At 34.7% G+C, this 19,508-nt stretch overlaps 1 protein-coding gene across 11 annotated transcripts in view; it reads right to left on the bottom strand.

Moving 5' to 3' along the window:
* Positions 1 to 2,647: 2,647 nt before the first annotated feature.
* TRAPPC13 (trafficking protein particle complex subunit 13) overlaps positions 2,648 to 19,508 on the bottom strand; it is a 29,389-nt gene continuing 12,528 nt past the window's right edge. For 3 of the 11 annotated variants that reach the window (XM_081089986.1, XM_081089990.1, XM_081089983.1), the window contains 8 exons: positions 16,938 to 17,065; positions 15,423 to 15,495; positions 14,246 to 14,290; positions 9,034 to 9,167; positions 7,318 to 7,516; positions 6,049 to 6,149; positions 3,044 to 3,194; positions 2,648 to 2,919 (listed from right to left, as the gene is read on the bottom strand). In XM_081089986.1, coding sequence (XP_080946112.1) covers positions 2,812 to 2,919; positions 3,044 to 3,194; positions 6,049 to 6,149; positions 7,318 to 7,516; positions 9,034 to 9,167; positions 14,246 to 14,290; positions 15,423 to 15,495; positions 16,938 to 17,065 — 939 coding nt within the window. In that variant the 3' untranslated portion in view covers positions 2,648 to 2,811. Of the gene's footprint in view, positions 2,920 to 3,043; positions 3,195 to 6,048; positions 6,150 to 7,317; positions 7,517 to 9,033; positions 9,168 to 11,399; positions 11,418 to 14,245; positions 14,291 to 15,422; positions 15,496 to 16,937; positions 17,066 to 19,508 lie in introns of all 11 variants that reach the window. The other 8 variants (XM_081089987.1, XM_081089991.1, XM_081089984.1 and 5 more) reach the window with 4 other exon arrangements.

The raw sequence follows: 19,508 nt of genomic DNA, 5'->3' as shown, positions 1-19,508 counted from the left end.
TCAAGCCATTTTTGCTCAAGTATCTTCCTCACTTTGGAATCACTCCATTTCAAGAAAGTTTTGTGTAGTTGGATTGTGCTAGCTACTCTTAAGATTGTAAGAAATGCCCCAAATATTTTATTCTTTCTTATCTGAAACAGGGCATTAAGGTAAATATTTATATACAATCTACTTAGGAATAACTGCTTACATTAACCACATTTCATTGTAGTAGCTGTAGCTATGATGCTATGTAAAACGTAAAGTATCTTTTTTATGCAAATGACACTTTCATTTAATGTAACAAATTGTTTATCTAATTTTTATAATGTGGTTTAAACAGATCCTTTCTAAAATAAGATTGTCTTTTATTTAAAGAATGAACAATATATGTCTAGGTTATTGCTTGTAAAAAGAGACTTTGTAATCAAATCATATAGCAGATTCCGAGTGACCCATTATATGCTACTTTTTAAATTTGAAACAGAGTGAAACTGAAGGTTTGATCATGAGAAGATGCTTGAAAAACCATGGACGTACCCAGTGCAGTGGCTATAAAGTCTTATTTATCATTTAATCAATCTTATTCATTTTGGAAGAGAGAGATATTTTACACTGTTTACACTTTATCTTGTACAGACATTTCACTAATTATTACTCCAATTTAAGGGGCAAATCTCACTTCGAATATAGCCTTCATTTTGGACCAATTTGTCATGGCAATAAATAATTATGCATTTAAGAAAAGACAATTATTGTATTTGACTTAATGTACTCTTACATTTAAGCAATTATATATATATATATATTAGAGGCCCGGTGCACAAATTTGTGCACCAGTGGGATCCCTTGCCTGGCCTGTGGGATCGGGCCAAAACCAGCTCTCTGACATCCCAGAGGGGTCCTGGATTGTGAGAGGGTGCAGGCCAGGCCAAGGGACCCCACCGGTGCACAATCAGGGCTGGGGAGGGACGCGGGAGGTTGGCCAGCTTGGGAGGGCGCTGGGGTGTGTCTAGCCCAGCCGTGGGCAAACTATGGCCCGCGGGCCGGATCCAGCCAGTTTGAAATGAGTAAAACTATTGAAAAAAAAGACCGTACCCTTTTATGTAATGATGTTTACTTTGAATTTATATTAGTTCACACAAACACTCCATCCATGCTTTTGTTCCGGCCCTCCGGTCCAGTTTAAGAACCCATTGTGGCCCTCAAGTCAAAAAGTTTGCCCACCCCTGGTCTAGCCCATCTCACTCAGTCCCAATCAGCCAGACCCCAGCAGCAAGCTAACCTACCAGTTGGAGTGTCTTCCCCCTAGTGGTCAGTACACGTGATAGCAACTGGTAGACCAGTCGAGTGTCTGCCCACTGGTGGTCAGTGCACATCATGGTGGTTGAGCAGCCTTAGCAGATCATTAGCATTAGCTTTGGTTGGTTGAACAGACAACCGGACACAGCATATTAGGCTTTTATTATATAGGACATCTTTACATTTTCACTTACCAAAATAAGTGTTTATTTAACAGCATAACCTTTTATTTTCCTGACAAAATATTGAAAACATACTCATGTTGCAAAGTTGTTTTCAATCTTTTTCACTATTTTATTCAAGGTATAAGTAAAATTAGTGTTATATGCAGAGGTAGACAGTTTTATAATATTAATACATGATTTAGAATTCAAAGTCAAATATCAGAAGCTGGAAATTCTTTAAATATGCCTATGAAATAAGTGGCTGATTTTACGGGGAAAAAAACAGGATTTTGGGACTTAGAAGAGTCAAGCTTCTTAGTTAAAAGTTAAGAGTAAGCAATATTCTAAGAATTAAAACCAATTCTGATCTGCTGTTGGTAACTGAAACTTAGACATGTGCGGGTTTATATGTATACACTAACACAGATACTCACCAATACACTAATTTTGAAAACAACTAGAAGAATTCATACTCTGTTAGTAAATACAAGGCTATTCGAGGACCACCTCAGTTGTTTTAAACAACTTTTTCTGTTAACTGAGGAGCTAGGAAAAATCTGGACTTAACTGAAATATTACTGAATAACATATAAAAATTCTTAAGTTTTAAAAAACAGTTGTTGCTCTAGCCGGTTTGGCTCGGTGGATAGAGCGTCAGCCTGCGGACTGAAGGGTCCCAGGTTTGATTCCGGTCAAGGGCATGTACCTTGGTTGCAGGCACATCCCCAGTAGGGGGTGTGCAGGAGGCAGCTGATTGACGTTTCTCTCTCATTGATGTTTCTAACTCTCTATCTCTCTCCCTTCCTCTCTGTAAAAAAATCAGTAAAATATATTTTTTAAAAAAAGAAAAACAGTTGTACCTCCTAGATCAAGGTCAGCAAACTATGGCCTGCAGGCTGGCTGCCTGATTTGTAAAACCCACTGTGCTCTTTTGGCCAAGTGGCTGCTCTCGCACCACAACAGAAGAGTGGAGTATCTTCAATAGAAATCACATGACCTGCAAAGCCTAAAATATTTAATATCTGGCCCTTTACATAAAAACTTTGCTGATGCCTGGTCTAGATACTTGCTAGGGACAAATGGCCTCAAATATAGAGCTTTTAAAGAACAAAGTCCAATGGTCATCTAAATGAAACAAATAGTATATGTGTAGAAAATGTACAAATGTTTTAAAATATAACTCACAAAATATAATCAGTAGATGGGTTTTTTCAAAACAAATATTTAATATTTTAACTGTTTTACAGGAAAGAAATTTAAATAGCATACTTCTTTTTACTGTTGACTTGATCATTTTACAAAGGTGACAAAAAATACAGGAAGTTCTGTGAAACTCAATGAAAAAGCATAACATTGGAAATTTTCTTCAGCTTTCCACTTTAGTGGCCGAAGATACCACACAGACTTGTGCGATGTCATCATATTCATATGTTCTCTTTAAAAACGTGTCTGTTAGTCTTAAGCCGGAGACGCTCTATTGAGAGAAAAATATAGGCCTAAGTTTTCATTCAATGGTAATTACTAGAGAAAGTATGGATACAGTACATGCGATGGGCTAACAGCTCCCAAATACTGAAATGACTGAAAAGATAACATACTTGCAGTCCCTGTACTGAAGACAGTAGAGTAAGGGCAAGGCAGAGAGAGGAACTTGGATGCAGCTTTCCAAGCTGTCTTCCTGAAATGCCGCACCAGTGGATAGAATTGGTATTGCACATTTCCAAAACTAGGTCCATAGTCCTTTCACTGCTGGGGGAATCAGAAAAACAGGAATAAATCTTGTTCCTTTCACAAGAAGGGTGGGACATTCTTGCATTACTGCCAGTGAATTTGTTTTTTGGGTGTCCAGGAGAATTAAAAGCCAGAAACAAATTAAAATATCTCATTTTTATTTCACTTATGACAGAGTCAGGAAAATGAAAGAAGATAGCGTCTTCTAGGGTTAGTGTCACTGAGACTAATTTGCCTCTCTGGTTGTTGGCCTTCTGGTTCTATTACTAGACACCTGGCTCCCTGCTTTGCCACTTCTCTGGGAGACTTCCAGACATCTGTGTCTAATCTTGGTGCTGTGCGTCCTTCCTATTTCTGTGAGGTAATCCACAGGAAATAGAGTAACAAACGGAGACTGGTCCAGTGCTTTTCCTATTTATGTTTCTTTAACATGGAGGCAACACAGAAAATGACTGACATGATTTATAAGAAGTAAAAACTATTCAGGTTTGTTCACTGTTAACATAAAAAGCCTGCTTCTGCTTACAATTGATATAATCAGTTCAGCTTAAATATGTTAGAACAACTTTTAATGAAAGTATGCATGTTGTTTAAAAAAACACACAAACCAAAGGCTCATAATGAAAAATACTCTACCACCATTCATGACTACCTTCAACTCTTTTTTTTTTTCATAGTTGGCTCCATATTTTAAAATATTTACTTAAAAATTAATTTATTGATTTTTAGATATAACAATTTAATGGTACTTAGCTTTTATAGGCCTCTGTCTCCTAAATAAACATTTGAAATGTCTACTGTGCCGCAGACCAGGTTAGATGCACTACATGAATTTTCGCATTAAGTTTCACAGAAACCCAGAAACTATGTTGATAGCACTTTGTCATTTGGCCAATAATGGATTTGCTATACCTCAAACACCTTGAAAGAAGCGAACAAACAAACAAACAAACAAAAAATCAAAAACCCCACTGTAAATGCGCAGGGTCTTTGCCTTGTGTGTGTTGTTTGCTGAGCTCCTCCAATGTGGCCGGCAATACTGGGTAAGACATGGGCCCTTCCCTTGAATAATTCACAATCTAGTGAGGAAAAGACTAGTAATTGTAGCAATATATGAGTGTCACTAAAAAACTGTATTAAACTTTGCTGTAAGAGAGAAAAGGATATTAACTGTGCATGGGAGGGTCTAGGTGGCTTCATAGGGGAAGTAGGTATTTTTTTAAGTTTTGAAGGATGACTATTTCCTATCTCCCTCAAATATCGTAAGGTGGAAATGAAAATGGATTAGAAAGGATTATATATTCACACAGTGAGGGCTGGGACTCATCACTGAAATATTCTTAAAATGCCCCAAATAATAATACCAAGTAGTAATAGATGGAGTACCAAAAGTGACAGGACTGGGATTTAATCCTAGGTTTTTCTGGCTTCAAAGCTCTGGGCTCAGCTTTCTAATAATTAGATTATACTTTCCCTTTATTATCAAAGTCCTATTTTCCAATCTATGGTTATCCCTTATATTAAATTCATAACCTATTTTTACTTTCTTGATACTAAAGACATAGCTCCAGTGTAAGTATAGCTCAGAAATATCTGCCTTGTTACATTAAATCTGTAATATACTAGAGGCCCAGTGCATGAATTTGTGCACAGGTGGCGTCTCTTGGCCTGGACGGCCATTGGAGCAATTGGGGCCATCTCGCCTAGTTCAGGGGGAAGGGCAACGGGAGGTTGGTCGGCCAGGGTAGGGACTGTGGGAGATTGGCCGGCCGCCCTGATTGGAGCTGACTGGGGCTGGCAGGCTGGGGGCTAGGGACCGCGGGAGGTTGGCTGTGGGAGCGCACTGACCACCAGGGGGCAGCTCCTGCATTGAGTGTCTGCCCCCTGGTGGTCAGTGTGTGTCATAGCGACTGGTCATTATGGTCACTTAGGCTTTTATATATATAGATTATTCCATAAGAACCTACTATCTCATGCTTTAGTGATGTGAAGTGTGAGGGAAGTGTAAACAATGAAAAGAATATGGACTTTGTCAAATACACCCAGTTTCAAATTCTGACCCCATCTTTTCTAGCTCTCTGAGCTTAAATAAAGTCACTTAAACTCTGAGTTGGTTTTCTCTTGCATAGACTGAATAATTAATACCTACCTCATAGGGTATAATGCATGAATGTAATCAAATACATCAACTGCCAAATGCAGCACAACTTAAAGATATGTAATGTACAGATACCACATGAACAACTACAGTATTCAACATGAACGTCAGAGAAGGCTACATGTCAACAGGAAACTTGAAAGGTGACAACATATTTAAAAGACTTAACAATTCTCTCTGAGGATCAAGAAGTTCAAAGTGGTAGTTATAAAAGCCACAGGGGCCGAAACCGGTTTGGCTCAGTGGATAGAGCGTCAGCCTGCGGACTGAAGGGTCCCGGGTTCGATTCCGGTCAAGGGCATGTACCTGGGTTGTGGGCACATCCCCAGTAGGAGATGTGCAGGAGGCAGCTGATCGATGTTTCTCATCGGTGTTTCTGGCTTTCTATCCCTCTCCCTTCCTCTCTGTAAAAAATCAATAAAATATATTTTTTAAAAAAAGTCACAGGGATGTAAAGCACAGCATAGGGAATATAGTCAATAACAGTGTAATAACTATGTACGGTGCCAGGTGGGTGCCAGGAATATCAGAGGAACACTTTTTAAAGTATATGATTGTCCAACCACTATACTGTATACCTGAAACCAATACAAAATAATATTAAAAGTAAACTGTGATTAAAAAATAAAATATAACTTAGAAAAAAAGGGAATAAAAATTATCTTTTAGGTGGGTGAGGAGGAAAGGACATCTATCCACAAACATTGGCATTACCTGCAGTTTGTTATTTTACAGGTAATATGAAAAGGTTCTTCTAGGATTACGGTATCTGGGATTGCCTCCAAAGACAACCTAACATCTCCATAACCTGGAGCCTAAAAGAAAAAGCAACACAGTTAACATATATGTATTTTAAAACCTTTCTATTGTTATGAAGGTACCACAGCAGGACACTCACTCAACAGTTCTTGTGTCTCTAAGATGATGTTCTGAGAAAATATTTTTCCATTATTCTATTCTTCATTCTAACTTCTTTTGCCGCCACTACCTGCAGAACACCACTATAGACCCTGCCTGTTTTTGCTATAATTACTCCATGTTAAGTAGTGTTATAATGAATCTCAAGGTCTATAAATCTCATAGGTAAATAGTAAAGACATTTCAGGAGGTCTGATCTTAAAGGGATGCTTTCCAAAGATACTGTGGCTCATATACACATAGCTCTAAATAGGGAAGATTACTGCCTAAACAGAAAGAGGATGATCACTCTGAAATGATCCCGGAAGAAAATCATGTCTTTTCACAAGACATATGGGCAGGGATAGGCCACAGAAACATGAAAGCTTGGAACATGCCATGGCAGGTGATAGCTAACTGTCACATTAAAAATAGGCCAGTAACAATCTTTTTCAAATTATTACCTCAGACAGTGAAAGAACAGTTAATTTTAGAATATATCAGAACAGGTACTATTCAGCACTAAGGGTGGATTCTGTAGTGTATTCTAACTAACACAAGAAAGGAAGACTGCTAGCTATCCCTATTCTCAGAGCAGAAATGAGGTATCCAACCAATGCTTACAAGGTCACTTTAGTGGGACTCACACCCTGGCTGCTGATGACTCAGATTTTAAACATCTTAAAAATGGTATAAACTGAGTAGGTGACTGTAGTTAAGAGTTTCAGGACACTGCAAAAAGGAAAATTTTAATATAGTGGAAGTCAGGTGAACAGAGAGTATGAGTCACCTTAGGAGGGAACAACTGATAAGCAGATACTTTAATTTCTGTTTGGTAAAGGAAAAAACCACATATGAAGGATAAATGATAAATTAACAGTTGAAGATTTTCCATTTATCTCAATACCAATTTTTTTCCTAGAGGTCAGTAAAATTATTAGTCTTTTATCTCTTATAGTCTAGTAATATTAATGCCTTTTATAGTGCTCTGGTTTTTAGTGTGTAGACCTAGGAAAATTTAAGTTGTCCTACCTACATACCCGCCCCTCCCCACACACCAAAACCCGAAGTTTTCCCCAGACTCACCATTCTTTGAAGTTGGCTGGTCTGTAATCTTCCCCTTTCACCTAGATTTGTTTTCCATACTATATCCAATTTCCCGATTACTGTTACCCCTTTAATGATGCCTGCTTTTTCTGCAAACTCCTTCTTGGGCTTTAGACAATACAAGTACTGGCGTGTATCCATTGGCTGCAAATAGGTTCTTGACCCAAACGTAGTTACACTGAGAGGGGTGGAGATAGAGATGGAGAGATTTCTCTAGCACAGTAGTTCTCAACCTTCCTAATGCCACGACCCTTTAATACAGTTCCTCATGTTGTGGTGACCCCCAATTCCATTGTTACAAATTGAACATAATTAAAGCATAGTGATTAATCACAAAAACAATATGTAATTATATATGTGTTTTCCGGTGGTCTTAGGTGACCCCTGTGAAAGGGTCGTTCGACCCCCAAAGGGGTCGCGACCCAAAGGTTGAGAAGCGCTGCTCTAGCATCTTTTAAAAGAAAAATCATGTGATTGTTCCTTTTGAAAGGAACTGAATGATTTACCATCCAAAGATCTAAAACAGAACAAGTGAGTTGTTTCAACAGAACTTATACTGAGAGGATTTATTTTTGTTTAATTTTTGCTGATATGGAAAATCTTGAGGTTCTTTATAATAGAATGCAATACATTACCTAAAATATTGGATATGTATCAATTAACTGAAAAAAAATGCAATAAAGATCAAAACTTTAAATATCCTTTTCTCTTCTCTATAATGATAAAAAATAGTTAAGAATAAGAAGAAGGGGGTCAACTGGGGAAAAAGGAGACATATGTAAAATTTAAGACAAAAAAAATAAGAAGAAACATAATATTATAAACTAAGTAATTATTTCCGAAATGAACTAAAATAATAGGAAGAGAATGGAAAATTGTTTTCCCCAGTGGGAGAATGGGAGATTAAGAACTCTTCTATATCTAACCAACATAATAAGATAACAGTAAACTTTCATTCTTGTTTAAGAAAGTCAGGCACTTTCTCCAGCTATTACCTTCCTATCCATATTAATGCCAAACCTACATTTATTTATTTTTCTAAATTACCTATAGAAAGATATATGTTTTTGTTTTCACAAAAAATTCAATCATCTATTTCTATGCCCTCTCCTTTTGATGATGGCTGAATATTTCTTCTTAAAACTAAACTCACCATTTCTAATCCCTCCATCATTCCTTCCCATGCCTCAGTTTTATCATTTGCAGGGTAAGATGAAGGTTTCACATTTAACTCACTGAATTATTATAAAAATTAAAAGAACAAGTGCTTCAAATAGTAAGACATAAAATGCAAGTAACTAGGATCTTTATTTTTATGAACAGGTAAAGCACAGGGCATGTTTAGGGCAGTGAAACTACTTTGAGTAATATAATGGTGGATACCTGTCATTACACTTCTCAAAACCCATAGAATGTACAAAATAAAAAAATTGAGCCCTAATGTAAACTATGGATTTTAGTTAATTATAAGTATCAATAATGGTTCATCAATTGTAACAAATGTGCCACATTAAAGCAACATGTAAATACTAGGATGCTCTGAGTGGGAAATTGCTTTTGGATCAAATTTTCCTATGAAAATAAAAAAATAAAGTCTACTAACTTAAAAAAATTAAAAACCATCTAAGAGTAACAGATATCAGAAGAGTTTATACCTTTCAAAATAAGAATAAACACTTCATAATTCATACTTACCATTCACCAGCTTGGTTGACTGAATTTAATTCTGCTACATTGTACATCATAGATGGCTCCAATGAAACTTTCTCCATAAACATGGGTGAGGTCGTAATATTCTGAATCTGGGCTTCGAGAAATACTTCATCGGTCTGAGAATATGAAAAAATATCCACCAAAGTGTATGCTATTTAAAATATTAACCTCAACAAAATATCTGATCTATACGAAGAAAAAATATTAACCACAAATGTGATTAGTTCATGCCTGAAAGTCAAAGTTATCAAAATTAATGCAAGAAAAGAAATCTTCATCCTAACATAATTAGCAGGGGCAAAGTCAAGTGTTAGTCAATTGATAACTTGTCAAACAATGGATGGGGGATAACTATGATATTTTTGTATTAAGATAAAAAAAAATATTTATTTAACTGGAATTTCATTCACAAATATCCTAAATCTTCTAGTATAAGTTATTAATATGTTAAAATGAAATTTAGTATGATTAGCATACCTGCGTACCTATCATTTCATAGTGATACATTAAGATAATTTGGTCTTGCCCTAGCTGGTTTGGCTTGGTGGATAGAGGGTCAGCCTGCGGACTGAAGGGTCCCAGGTTCGATTCCGGTCAAGGGCATGTACCTTGGTTGTGGGCACATCCCCAGTAGGGAGTGTGCAGGAGGCAGCTGATTGACGTTTCTCTCTCATCGATGTTTCTAACTCTCTATCTCTATCCCTTCCTCTCTGTAAAAAATCAATAAAATATATTTTTTTAAAAAAAGATAATTTGGTCTTTATAACATTTGAGCATAATATAACTTTGTCATACTGCTTCAATTTATAGAGTAGAGAAACCACTAATAACGTGAATAATGTATTTTATATAATCTTATAGAATTTAACTTTAATTAAAGCAATTTGTTAGTGGCCATTAGTAATTTCTTGGTTCATTTAAAATATAAATTTAAGGTAAAAAATATGTGAATTACACCTGACAATTTTAGAACTTTTAAACAAAACAAAAGGTATTTTGAACTTAGTGATGATTTGAAAAGTGGTGCTATTCAGCAGTATTTTTAATCAATGGGTAATTTAAATAAGTGCTTTTATAAAAAAAATTTTACTCTCTGGTTATTTATGTTAAACATTCTTTTTATGCTATTTGGTTATTATTTTCTGTGCATGTAATTGAAGGATAACAGATAATTTGGTTTATTTTATAAACTAACCTATATAAGAAATAATAAAGATATTCAAGAATGAATTTTTTCAAAATTTTGTAGTTACATATGTATATGATATATATATGTGTGTGTATATATGTGTGTGTGTATATGTATATAAACTTTATATACACACACACACACACACACACACACACACACAATGACCAAAATATCTTGGCACTTAGAAGCCTTTAAACACTAAGTCCAGAAAATGAAAATCATTTGCAAATATAATAAGGTTATATTTTAATGTATTATTATCTAAAATAAAACAAATTATTTAGTTCTTGGCACATGTGCTCAAATGAAAACAGAAATATAATGATGTAGCAGTTTAAAAGAATATACCTTAATTTAAAGGCATTATTCTGCTACTTTTTCTCAAAAGAATCCTAAATATATCCCATCAATCCATTGCTTTAAAAATAACCATAGATCCACATTTCAATTTGAAAAGTGCAATTTTCTGCATAAATTAGGAAGAGTTTAGATAAAATGAAAGAAAAACAAGCAGCATAATGGAAAATTAAGTTAGTTTGAATAGTTAGTATAAAATTATTTGACATTTGAAAAATTAAGAATTCAGTGCTATGGCAGTTGATATTGTTATTATGTATATAATGTAACACTGCATAAGCAAATAATGCTTATAGTAAATAGAAATTTGAAAATATGATTTTAGCCAACTTGGGAAAATTTGATTTTCTTCTGTTTACTGTTATCAAAGGGCCATCTTTACCTGACCCAGACTTAAAACTAAAACCACTGTGCCTTTGAAGATAAATTTAAATTAGATAGTTTATTTAAAGAGTTGAAGTACTAGTAGGGTATTTTATAGTAAGATATTGAAAATCCCAAGGCTATTTTAAACAAGGTTAACATGTTTCTTTTAAAAAACACTTAAGGGAAAAGCACTAAAAAGGAGAATATAATTGTTTCAATATGATAATTTAATCTCTGATCTATTTTTTCTCACAGAATAAGATACTTAATGTAAAGTTGAAAAGTACAAAAATTATATACATCTTTTTGAAGTCAAATAGCTGGTATTCATACTAACTTTATTTTCCCACTATGTTTGTAAAGAGAGATTAATTAGACAGAGTAAAAAAGTGGTAAGAGAAGCATATAAATTTATAATAAAAAATCAAATTACCACAGAACTGAGGTCACTCTAATGGAAAAATAAAAAAGAAAAATTAGAAAAATCAGAATTAAATGTTAAAGAAAAAGAATAACTAACTTTAAAATAAAATGCATCTCTGCATTTTTTTTTAATTTACTATACAAGACAGCATTAGTAAAACAAGAAAGTAAACAGAAAGCTACATTTTTCTAAACAGGTGAAACTACTAAGGTTAAATGAATAGAGATGAACATGATAGGTGAGTACTTAATAGAAGCAAATATTCAAGGGCACATCTTGGGGGAGAAAAGTATATTCTATGCCTTTCTAGTTCTATAAATTCTTTACTACATTGTAATTCTTCATAGATTACTTAAAATGGACATACACTGTCCTCCACATTCAGAATATTTATAATGAAGAGCTTCTCCTAAATTTATCTAATAATGGAATTCTTTTTTCAAGGAGCATCTTGTGTGATTAAAATTCTATGGATCACACTTCAGAGAACATTGGGCTAGACCACAGACAATTGAGAATTTATTCTATTGTTAATAGATTTCAGTGAGTCTTTCTTTTTAATATATTTCTAAAGTTACCCATAATCAAGGGTCATCTCAAATGTCCTTTTTTGTCAAATACATAGCTGGAAATCTTATTTCACTTCTCTATGTTCTCAGAGTATTAGTATACTTCATGATCTAGAGGGGAGGGGTGCTTATACTATACCGAAGCTATGTCAGGCCACTCCCCTCCATAAGACCTAAGTTCCTTGAGGATTTTGAAGATGTTCAGTTTATTTCTCTTCATCACCTGGCATGGAGCTCTATACCTAGCAGGTGACCAAATGTTTGAATCCCAACATCTAATGTCACTTCTTGTGAGGCTTTTCTATTTTAGAAGACTATGACAACATTTTCATAAAAACTTGTTTTTCTTTAGGTGACTCATATATTATTAGAATTCTTAGAAACAGCATACAAATGTCTGCGACAAATGTTGGACTAATTTTAGTTATTGTGTAAGGACTATGGCACAGAATATAAAAAGTATCACCTACTCTAGGGTGATTTACTAACTCCTATCATTTCCTTGAATTTCCTATTTGGGGGTCAACAGAACTCATCCTATTTGGATACTCCTGGTTTTTAAAGAGATGTCTATTTTCAAAAGTTCAGAATTTTACTAAAACTTTTGTTCTGAAGTTTGTTGGCAAAAGTTTGAAGTTTATGTTTATTTACATATAATGTTAGCAAAAAAAGGCAGTAAATAAAATTGTTACTATGATTATAAAAACAGAATATTACGTATAAATGAGTAAAGACTGAAAGAGAATATGGATTAATGAAAAGTCAGTTACTTTTTGGTGTGGTGAAATTGTGGGGTTTTTTTCTTTTATGGGAGTAAGTCACTTTTATATTTTTCATGGAGTAACTAGCAATTCATAAAACTATTCACAAATCACTGAATAAGTTACAAGTATTATAAAACTACTTGTCAAGTATCTGAATACAGCAACATATTTTCAACAAAGAAAACCCAAAATACCTCAATATGTACTTTCCTATGAGCCACTTATAGAAAAAAAGACCCACCTACAGCCCTATTTATTTTTCACTTTCTAACATATCTAGTCTAACAGAATAGTTACCAATCTCCCCTCCTACTAGGAATGAAATCTTTCCTATCAAAGCAATAAATTAATATTTAAAATTCACCAAGCCAAATAGCTAATATTGCAATTAATCAAAATTACGTATTAAATAACAAAAAAGGTGGAGCACTTATGTAGTATTCCAACTCCCCTAACCCCAAAAAGAAATGTCAACTCTTTAAACATCTAGCAGCCCGGCCGGTGTGGCTCAGTGGTTGAGCGTTGACCTATGAACCAGGAGGTTGTGGTTCAATTCCCAGTCAGGGCACATGCCCAGGTTGTGGGCTCAATCCCCAGTGCAGGGCGTGCAGGAGGCAGCCGATCAATGATTCTCTCTTATCATTGATGTTTCTATCTCTCTCTCCCTCTCCCGTCCTTTCTGAAATCAGTAAAAATATATTAAACAAAAAACCCCCAAAACATCTAGGAATCTCCTTGATGTGACTCTACCCTCCCATCAAATATGTACTCTTTTCACTACAGGTTCCATGTGCATGGGCAACTCTGCTTGGAATGCCTTCACTGCTCTGACACTTGAGCTCCCCAACATTCCTTCTTCCAGACTCTGCTCAGTTCCCCTCCTCTTCCATGATGTTTCTTCAGACTACTCCAAAATCTCCTCCCCAGAGGTCCTGTAGCACATTTTTTAATATCATTCTCTTAGGCTCACTTTATACTACAGTAGCTAGTTTTGTTATTTTATATGTGTGTGTTTTTCCTCCTCATAGGTCTTTACTGAAGGTCAGGTTCCTTATCTTAGACATTTTGGTATGCCCAGTTGTAGAACAAACTTTATACTGCTGAGCTCTACTTATCAATATTTTCCATGTAAATATTAAATCTTTTTTGCAGGGTTAGAGCTACCACTTCAGTTTTTGAAATATCGGAATCACATTGTAAATATTCAGCAGATTGCTGATGTTTTTAAACAGTAATAAGAACCATTAATTGGAATCATAGGGCAATCATTTAATGAAAGGGGTGAAAGCTTCACAAAATTACCAATGAAAATAAAAATCATACTGATTCCATGTAAGTTGAAAACAGCAGATTAAAGTGATCTACAATGAAATTATTCACTTTTGATTGAACTTTATGCTCATTTTTCACAATTTGCAGTACTTTCAGCAATTGATTTAAATATGAAAAGACACGTAATACATAATTTTAGTCAAAAAAGATCTTAATGTTTTATCCAAATTATTACGTGCCCAACACTTACCTCTGCGTTGTAAAATTTGGTTTTCACATCCAGTGGTTTGAGAACCTAGTTGAATAAAGCATATCAAGCAGGAGATTCTTATCATTTGACCAGTTGTTGTTTTTGTTTGCTTGTTTTAAATAGTAGGGCTTAAATGTGTCAAAGCCATTTTCCAATTTATTTGTCTAAAAGACTTTTCTAATACGTATGCAATACTCTTACAAAAACAAAAAACCCTAAAATAATCCTAAATGCATCTTTAAAAAGGCATCCATCATTTCTTGACTAGGTGATAGCTACTTGGGTTTTACTTCATGACATTTGACTAAACTGAACACATTATTTCAGTATTTTTCTATATGTTTATTTTACCAAAAAATGTTTACGAAATTAAGCAACTCAAACACCTTTTATTTTTTCAAAAGGCATGTAAAATCTTAAACAAATGGGCAATGTAGCAAAGCAATAGCAAAATATGTTTCCTATTGACAATACTTTTTCTTTCACTTAAAGGAATACAAAAATATATATAGCATCATAGCTAGATCTATATATAGACATACATGGTAGTCTTGTCTCCAGCTGACACACATACATATGTTAAACAGTGGTTTTTAAATTATTTTTGATTACTGACTTTGGAAATTGTGTATAAATACAAAATTCTCCTAGAGTCCATGATGAAGCTTGGTGTACTCAGCCCAAGTCAATAATTTCTCATTTAAATATTTCCGTATAAATTTGATAAAATTTACTACACTTATTTTATCAGGACTTGTCAATCATTTTCCCCCCTCTTCATGTGTGCTTTGTGAAGTTATAAAAACAATAAAAAATTCAGGGGGTAAAAATCTTCAAGTTTCATTACAAGAACATCATATTGGTACACTAGAGGCCCGATGCACGAAATTGGTGCAAGGGCTCAGCCCTTGCAGCCCTTGCTCCGTCTGGAATGTTGCCCGGAAAATGTCCGGTCTAATTAGCATGTTATGTTTTTATTATTATAGATTGGTAATGACAATTTCTCTTCTTTTAATTAACTTAATTACATCTAACTTTAGATTGCTAGCAATATAACAAGTCCAAAAATATTATTTGCTTTATTTGGAGCCTATTTTCACTGTAGATAAATAGAAATAACTAAACTTAAAACACACACACACAAATAAAAACATTTACCACTGTCATATTCTATTACCTGAAATTTGAAGAATTTTCTAAAATACATTTTTTCTCCGCCCTGAGTTGTATAACTCACTGCACACACCAAGCTGAAATAGAAAGATGTCTTAATCATTCTGAATCATTTTTAGTTGTGTTCCTTTTAAAAAAAAATGCTTCCATTGATTTTTAGAGAGAGAGAGGAAGGGAGAGGGAGAGACAGGAACATTGATGAGAGAGGAACATCATGGCTGCCCCCTGCACATACCCCTAGAGATTGAGCTGGCAACCAAGGAACGTGCCCTGATCGGGAAATCCAACTAGGAACCTTTCAGTTCACAGGACGATGCCCTACCAATGTTATGCTCTTATAGCAGATGTTTCTCTCTCTCCCTCTCCCTTCCTCCATGTCTAAAAGTCAATAAACTATCCTTTAAAAAAAAAAGTGTTTCAAAGATTACTGACTCAAGAGGGAAAATATTATAGTGAATTGAAGAAGACAAAACCATGGGTAATATGACATTTGTAAAATATTACGTAAATTATTTATACACATCTGCTACCTATATGCACATAGAAAAGAATGAAAAGAAATACAGCAATATTTTAAGACTGGCTATACTAGGTGATGACATTATAGCTAATTTAACTTCTCCTTTATACCTATGCCTAGTACTAAGCCAGGTCCTAGGGACATAGTATTGATCAAAACACAGTACTTGGTCCTGACCAGCATGGCTTAGCAGTTAGACTATTGGCCCATGCAATGAAGGGTAGCAGGTTCGATTCCTGTTCAAGGGCACATACCTGGGTTATAGGTTCCATCCCTGGCCTGGCGTGTGTGGGAGGCAACCAATTGATGTGAGACACATGGATGTTTCTCTCTCTTTTCCCTTACCCCCTCCCTTCTACTCTCTAAAAACCAATGGAAAAAATATCCTCGGGTGAGGATTAACACACAAAAGAAACAAACAACACACCACAGTAACTTCTCTCAAAATGCTCACTGTAGGTACGAGTACAGGAGGCAGCCAATCATTGTTTCTCTCTCATCATTGATGTTTCTGTCTCTCTCTCCCTCTCGCTTCCTCTCTAAAATCAATAAAAATACTTTTTTAAAAAGAGGAGAGGCAAAAATGGTGATGTCTCTCTCCCTCTCCCTTCCTCTCTGAAATCAATAAAAATATATATTTTTTTAAAAAAGAGGAGAGGCAAAAATGGTGATGTAAGTGGAGATGAAGAAGAGATGGTAATGAAAGATGAGTATAAGAACTTAGAGAATTTGTGAATTAATTAAGTGGTAAGGCAGTGGAGAAATATAAAATTACTTTAGATGGCTGAAATGTTCATATTTGCTTCTCAGATTGAAAGAAAAATACAGCTTTAACATTCAAATACATACAAAGTTGGTTCTGATAAAATGTAAACATGAAACATAAAATTCCTTCTGAAGTAGGCACTAGGTTTAATGATAACTGGAAATAAAGCAAAAGTTTCAAATAAAGGCATATATAAAGCAAAGCCTTCTAAAACTAGTAAAAATAAACCTTACATGTGTGTCCCAATTTCCTTTACTTCATGGTGTATGACATCATCAATACAACAATCAGGTTTCAGTTCAGCCACTGCAGCATTGGAGGCAGAAAGATTTAAACGCTGAGAGCTTGTCTGAAGATCAGCCTTGAAAGAAAGTGGTCAGAAATAGTCAAATGAGACTGGTTACTGAGATGGCGAGGATCGGTATGGTTGCAAAGAACAGGAACACAGAAGGAGGATGAAGGAGGAGCAAGACTTCTCTGCCTCAGTCTTTCTGTATAGCTCTGACACTCAGAACCATTGCCTGGTTCACACACACATGCACACAGAAAAACAGAATAAAATCAGCCAGGTAGTATGGGAATTCAAAATTAAATACGAAAGGCTCACACTGCTATAAAGGGCATTCTTAACTTAGGTATTTAAAAAATCTTCAAACTGCACAGAATGCAAAGCCATCAATAGTGTTCATCTATACAAAAACACTAAAAAAAGAAAACAGATAATGAGAATTTAAACAAGTCACTGATAAAAACTGCTACCCCAAATCTAGTGTGAAAAACAGAAAAATTACAAGAACAATACTGTCTGATTATGACATAATATAATTACAAATTATTAATAAGGTAAAATGGCCTTTCTATCTGAAAAACCTTTTAAACAACTTGGGTAGAATGGGAAATACAAAGGAAATTATAAAATTCTTTAAAAAGCTACGTATCAGAATCTGTAGGATACACCCAAACCAGTGAATCAGAAGAAAATTCACTTTTTTTTTTTTAAAATATATTTTATTGATTTTTTACAGAGAGGAAGGGAGATAGAGAGTTAGAAACATCGATGAGAGAGAAACATCGATCAGCTGCCTCCTGCACATCTCCTACTGGGGAAGTGCCCGCAACCCAGGTACATGCCCTTGACCAGAATCGAACCCGGGACCTTTCAGTCCGCAGGCCGACGCTCTATCCACTGAGCCAAACCGGTTTCGGCAGAAAATTCACTTTTATAAAAATAAAATAAAATAAACATCAAATCCCCAGCTAAAAAGGTAGAAAAAGGACAAAGTAAATAATCAGAACCACAAAGAAAGAGCTAGTTAAAAGCAAGCATTAATGAGGTAGAGAATAGAAAAGCATTATATATAAAGTACTAAATAAAAAACATAATATGTAAACCAAGAGATAGCTAAACTAAATCAAGAGAAAAAGAAAGCAAAAATATGCAAAATAAAAAATGACCAGGGAAAAATAGCACTGAAACAGAAGAAATTTTCAGAGACTACCATGAAGACCTATATACAAATAAATTTGAAAAATTTACATAAAATGGACCATTTCCTAGAATAAAACAGTTTTGCAAAATTTACACCATTAGAGATAGAAAGCTTATACATACTAATCTCCATAGGATGAAAGTGAAAATGCTATCAAGTAACTTCCCCCCAAAACAGCACCAGCCTATATGATTTCACAGAATTCTACAAACCTTTTAAAGATCAGATTGTCTAAATGCTCCATGTATTGCTCCGAAGCATTGAAAATAAAGGGAATGTTCCTAAATCTTTTATTTAGCAACCATAATATTATTTTTTTATTGTTTAAAGTATTATATATGTCTCCTTTTTCCCCAATTGATCCCCCCCGCCACTCTTTCCCCCCAGGACAAGTCCCCACCACCTCAGTGTCCATGTCCATTGGTTATGTTAATATGCATGCATACAAGTCCTTTAGCAACCATAATATTGATACCTAAAACTTGATAAAAGAAAACATGAAAAAGAAAAATACAGGCCAATATCATGTTGTGCTACCTATGTCATCGTGAGTCTGATATAAAAAAATGGCTTATGTGTACATAATAAGTCTAAATATCTTTTTAAGACGAAGAAGATTCTTTCCATGGACACAGACAATAGACGGGGGAAGGACTGGGGTGAGGTGGGAGCTGAGAGGAGTGAGGCAAAGAAGGTAAAATTGGGGACATCTGTAATACTCTCAACAATAAAATAAATTTTTTAAAAAAAGAGGATTCTTGATGGGCATAGCACTGTTCAATAAACATTTGCTACTGTTGTTATTTCAAACACCACTGCCTTTATAAAAATTAAAATTCAATAAAGCCAAAATACTTACATAAAATACTTATATTTTATAAGTATGCTATTATATTATTTGCTCTTTTTAATACTTATTTATCTTAAATTACATGCCTTGGTTAATTTATTCATCTTATAAAAATAAATAGAACATTTACTGAATGCCAGGAAAAAAGGATACATTCTCAAAGTTCTGAAAGTCAGACCTTTTCATAATCGAATGCAGAGATTGGCAAACTTTAAAAGGCCAGGAAGCAAATAATTTAGACTTTGCAGGTCATACAAACTGTTGCAACTACAACTCAGCCATTGTAGCTTGAAATCTGCTACAGATAATACAGAAATAAATGAGTGTGGCTGTGTGTCAATAAAACTTTATGGACACTGAAATTTGAATTTCACATCACAAAATAAGCTATGTTTCTTTCCAATCATTTGAAAATGTAAAAACCATTCTTTGCTCAAAAGTCATAAAAACAGGCAATGGACCAA

Source organism: Myotis nattereri, assembly GCF_964212035.1.
Source record: "Myotis nattereri genome assembly, chromosome: 4".
NCBI lineage: Eukaryota > Metazoa > Chordata > Mammalia > Chiroptera > Vespertilionidae > Myotis > Myotis nattereri.
Note: the sequence above shows the minus strand (reverse complement) of the source record. Positions and strands in the feature narration are given on the sequence as shown.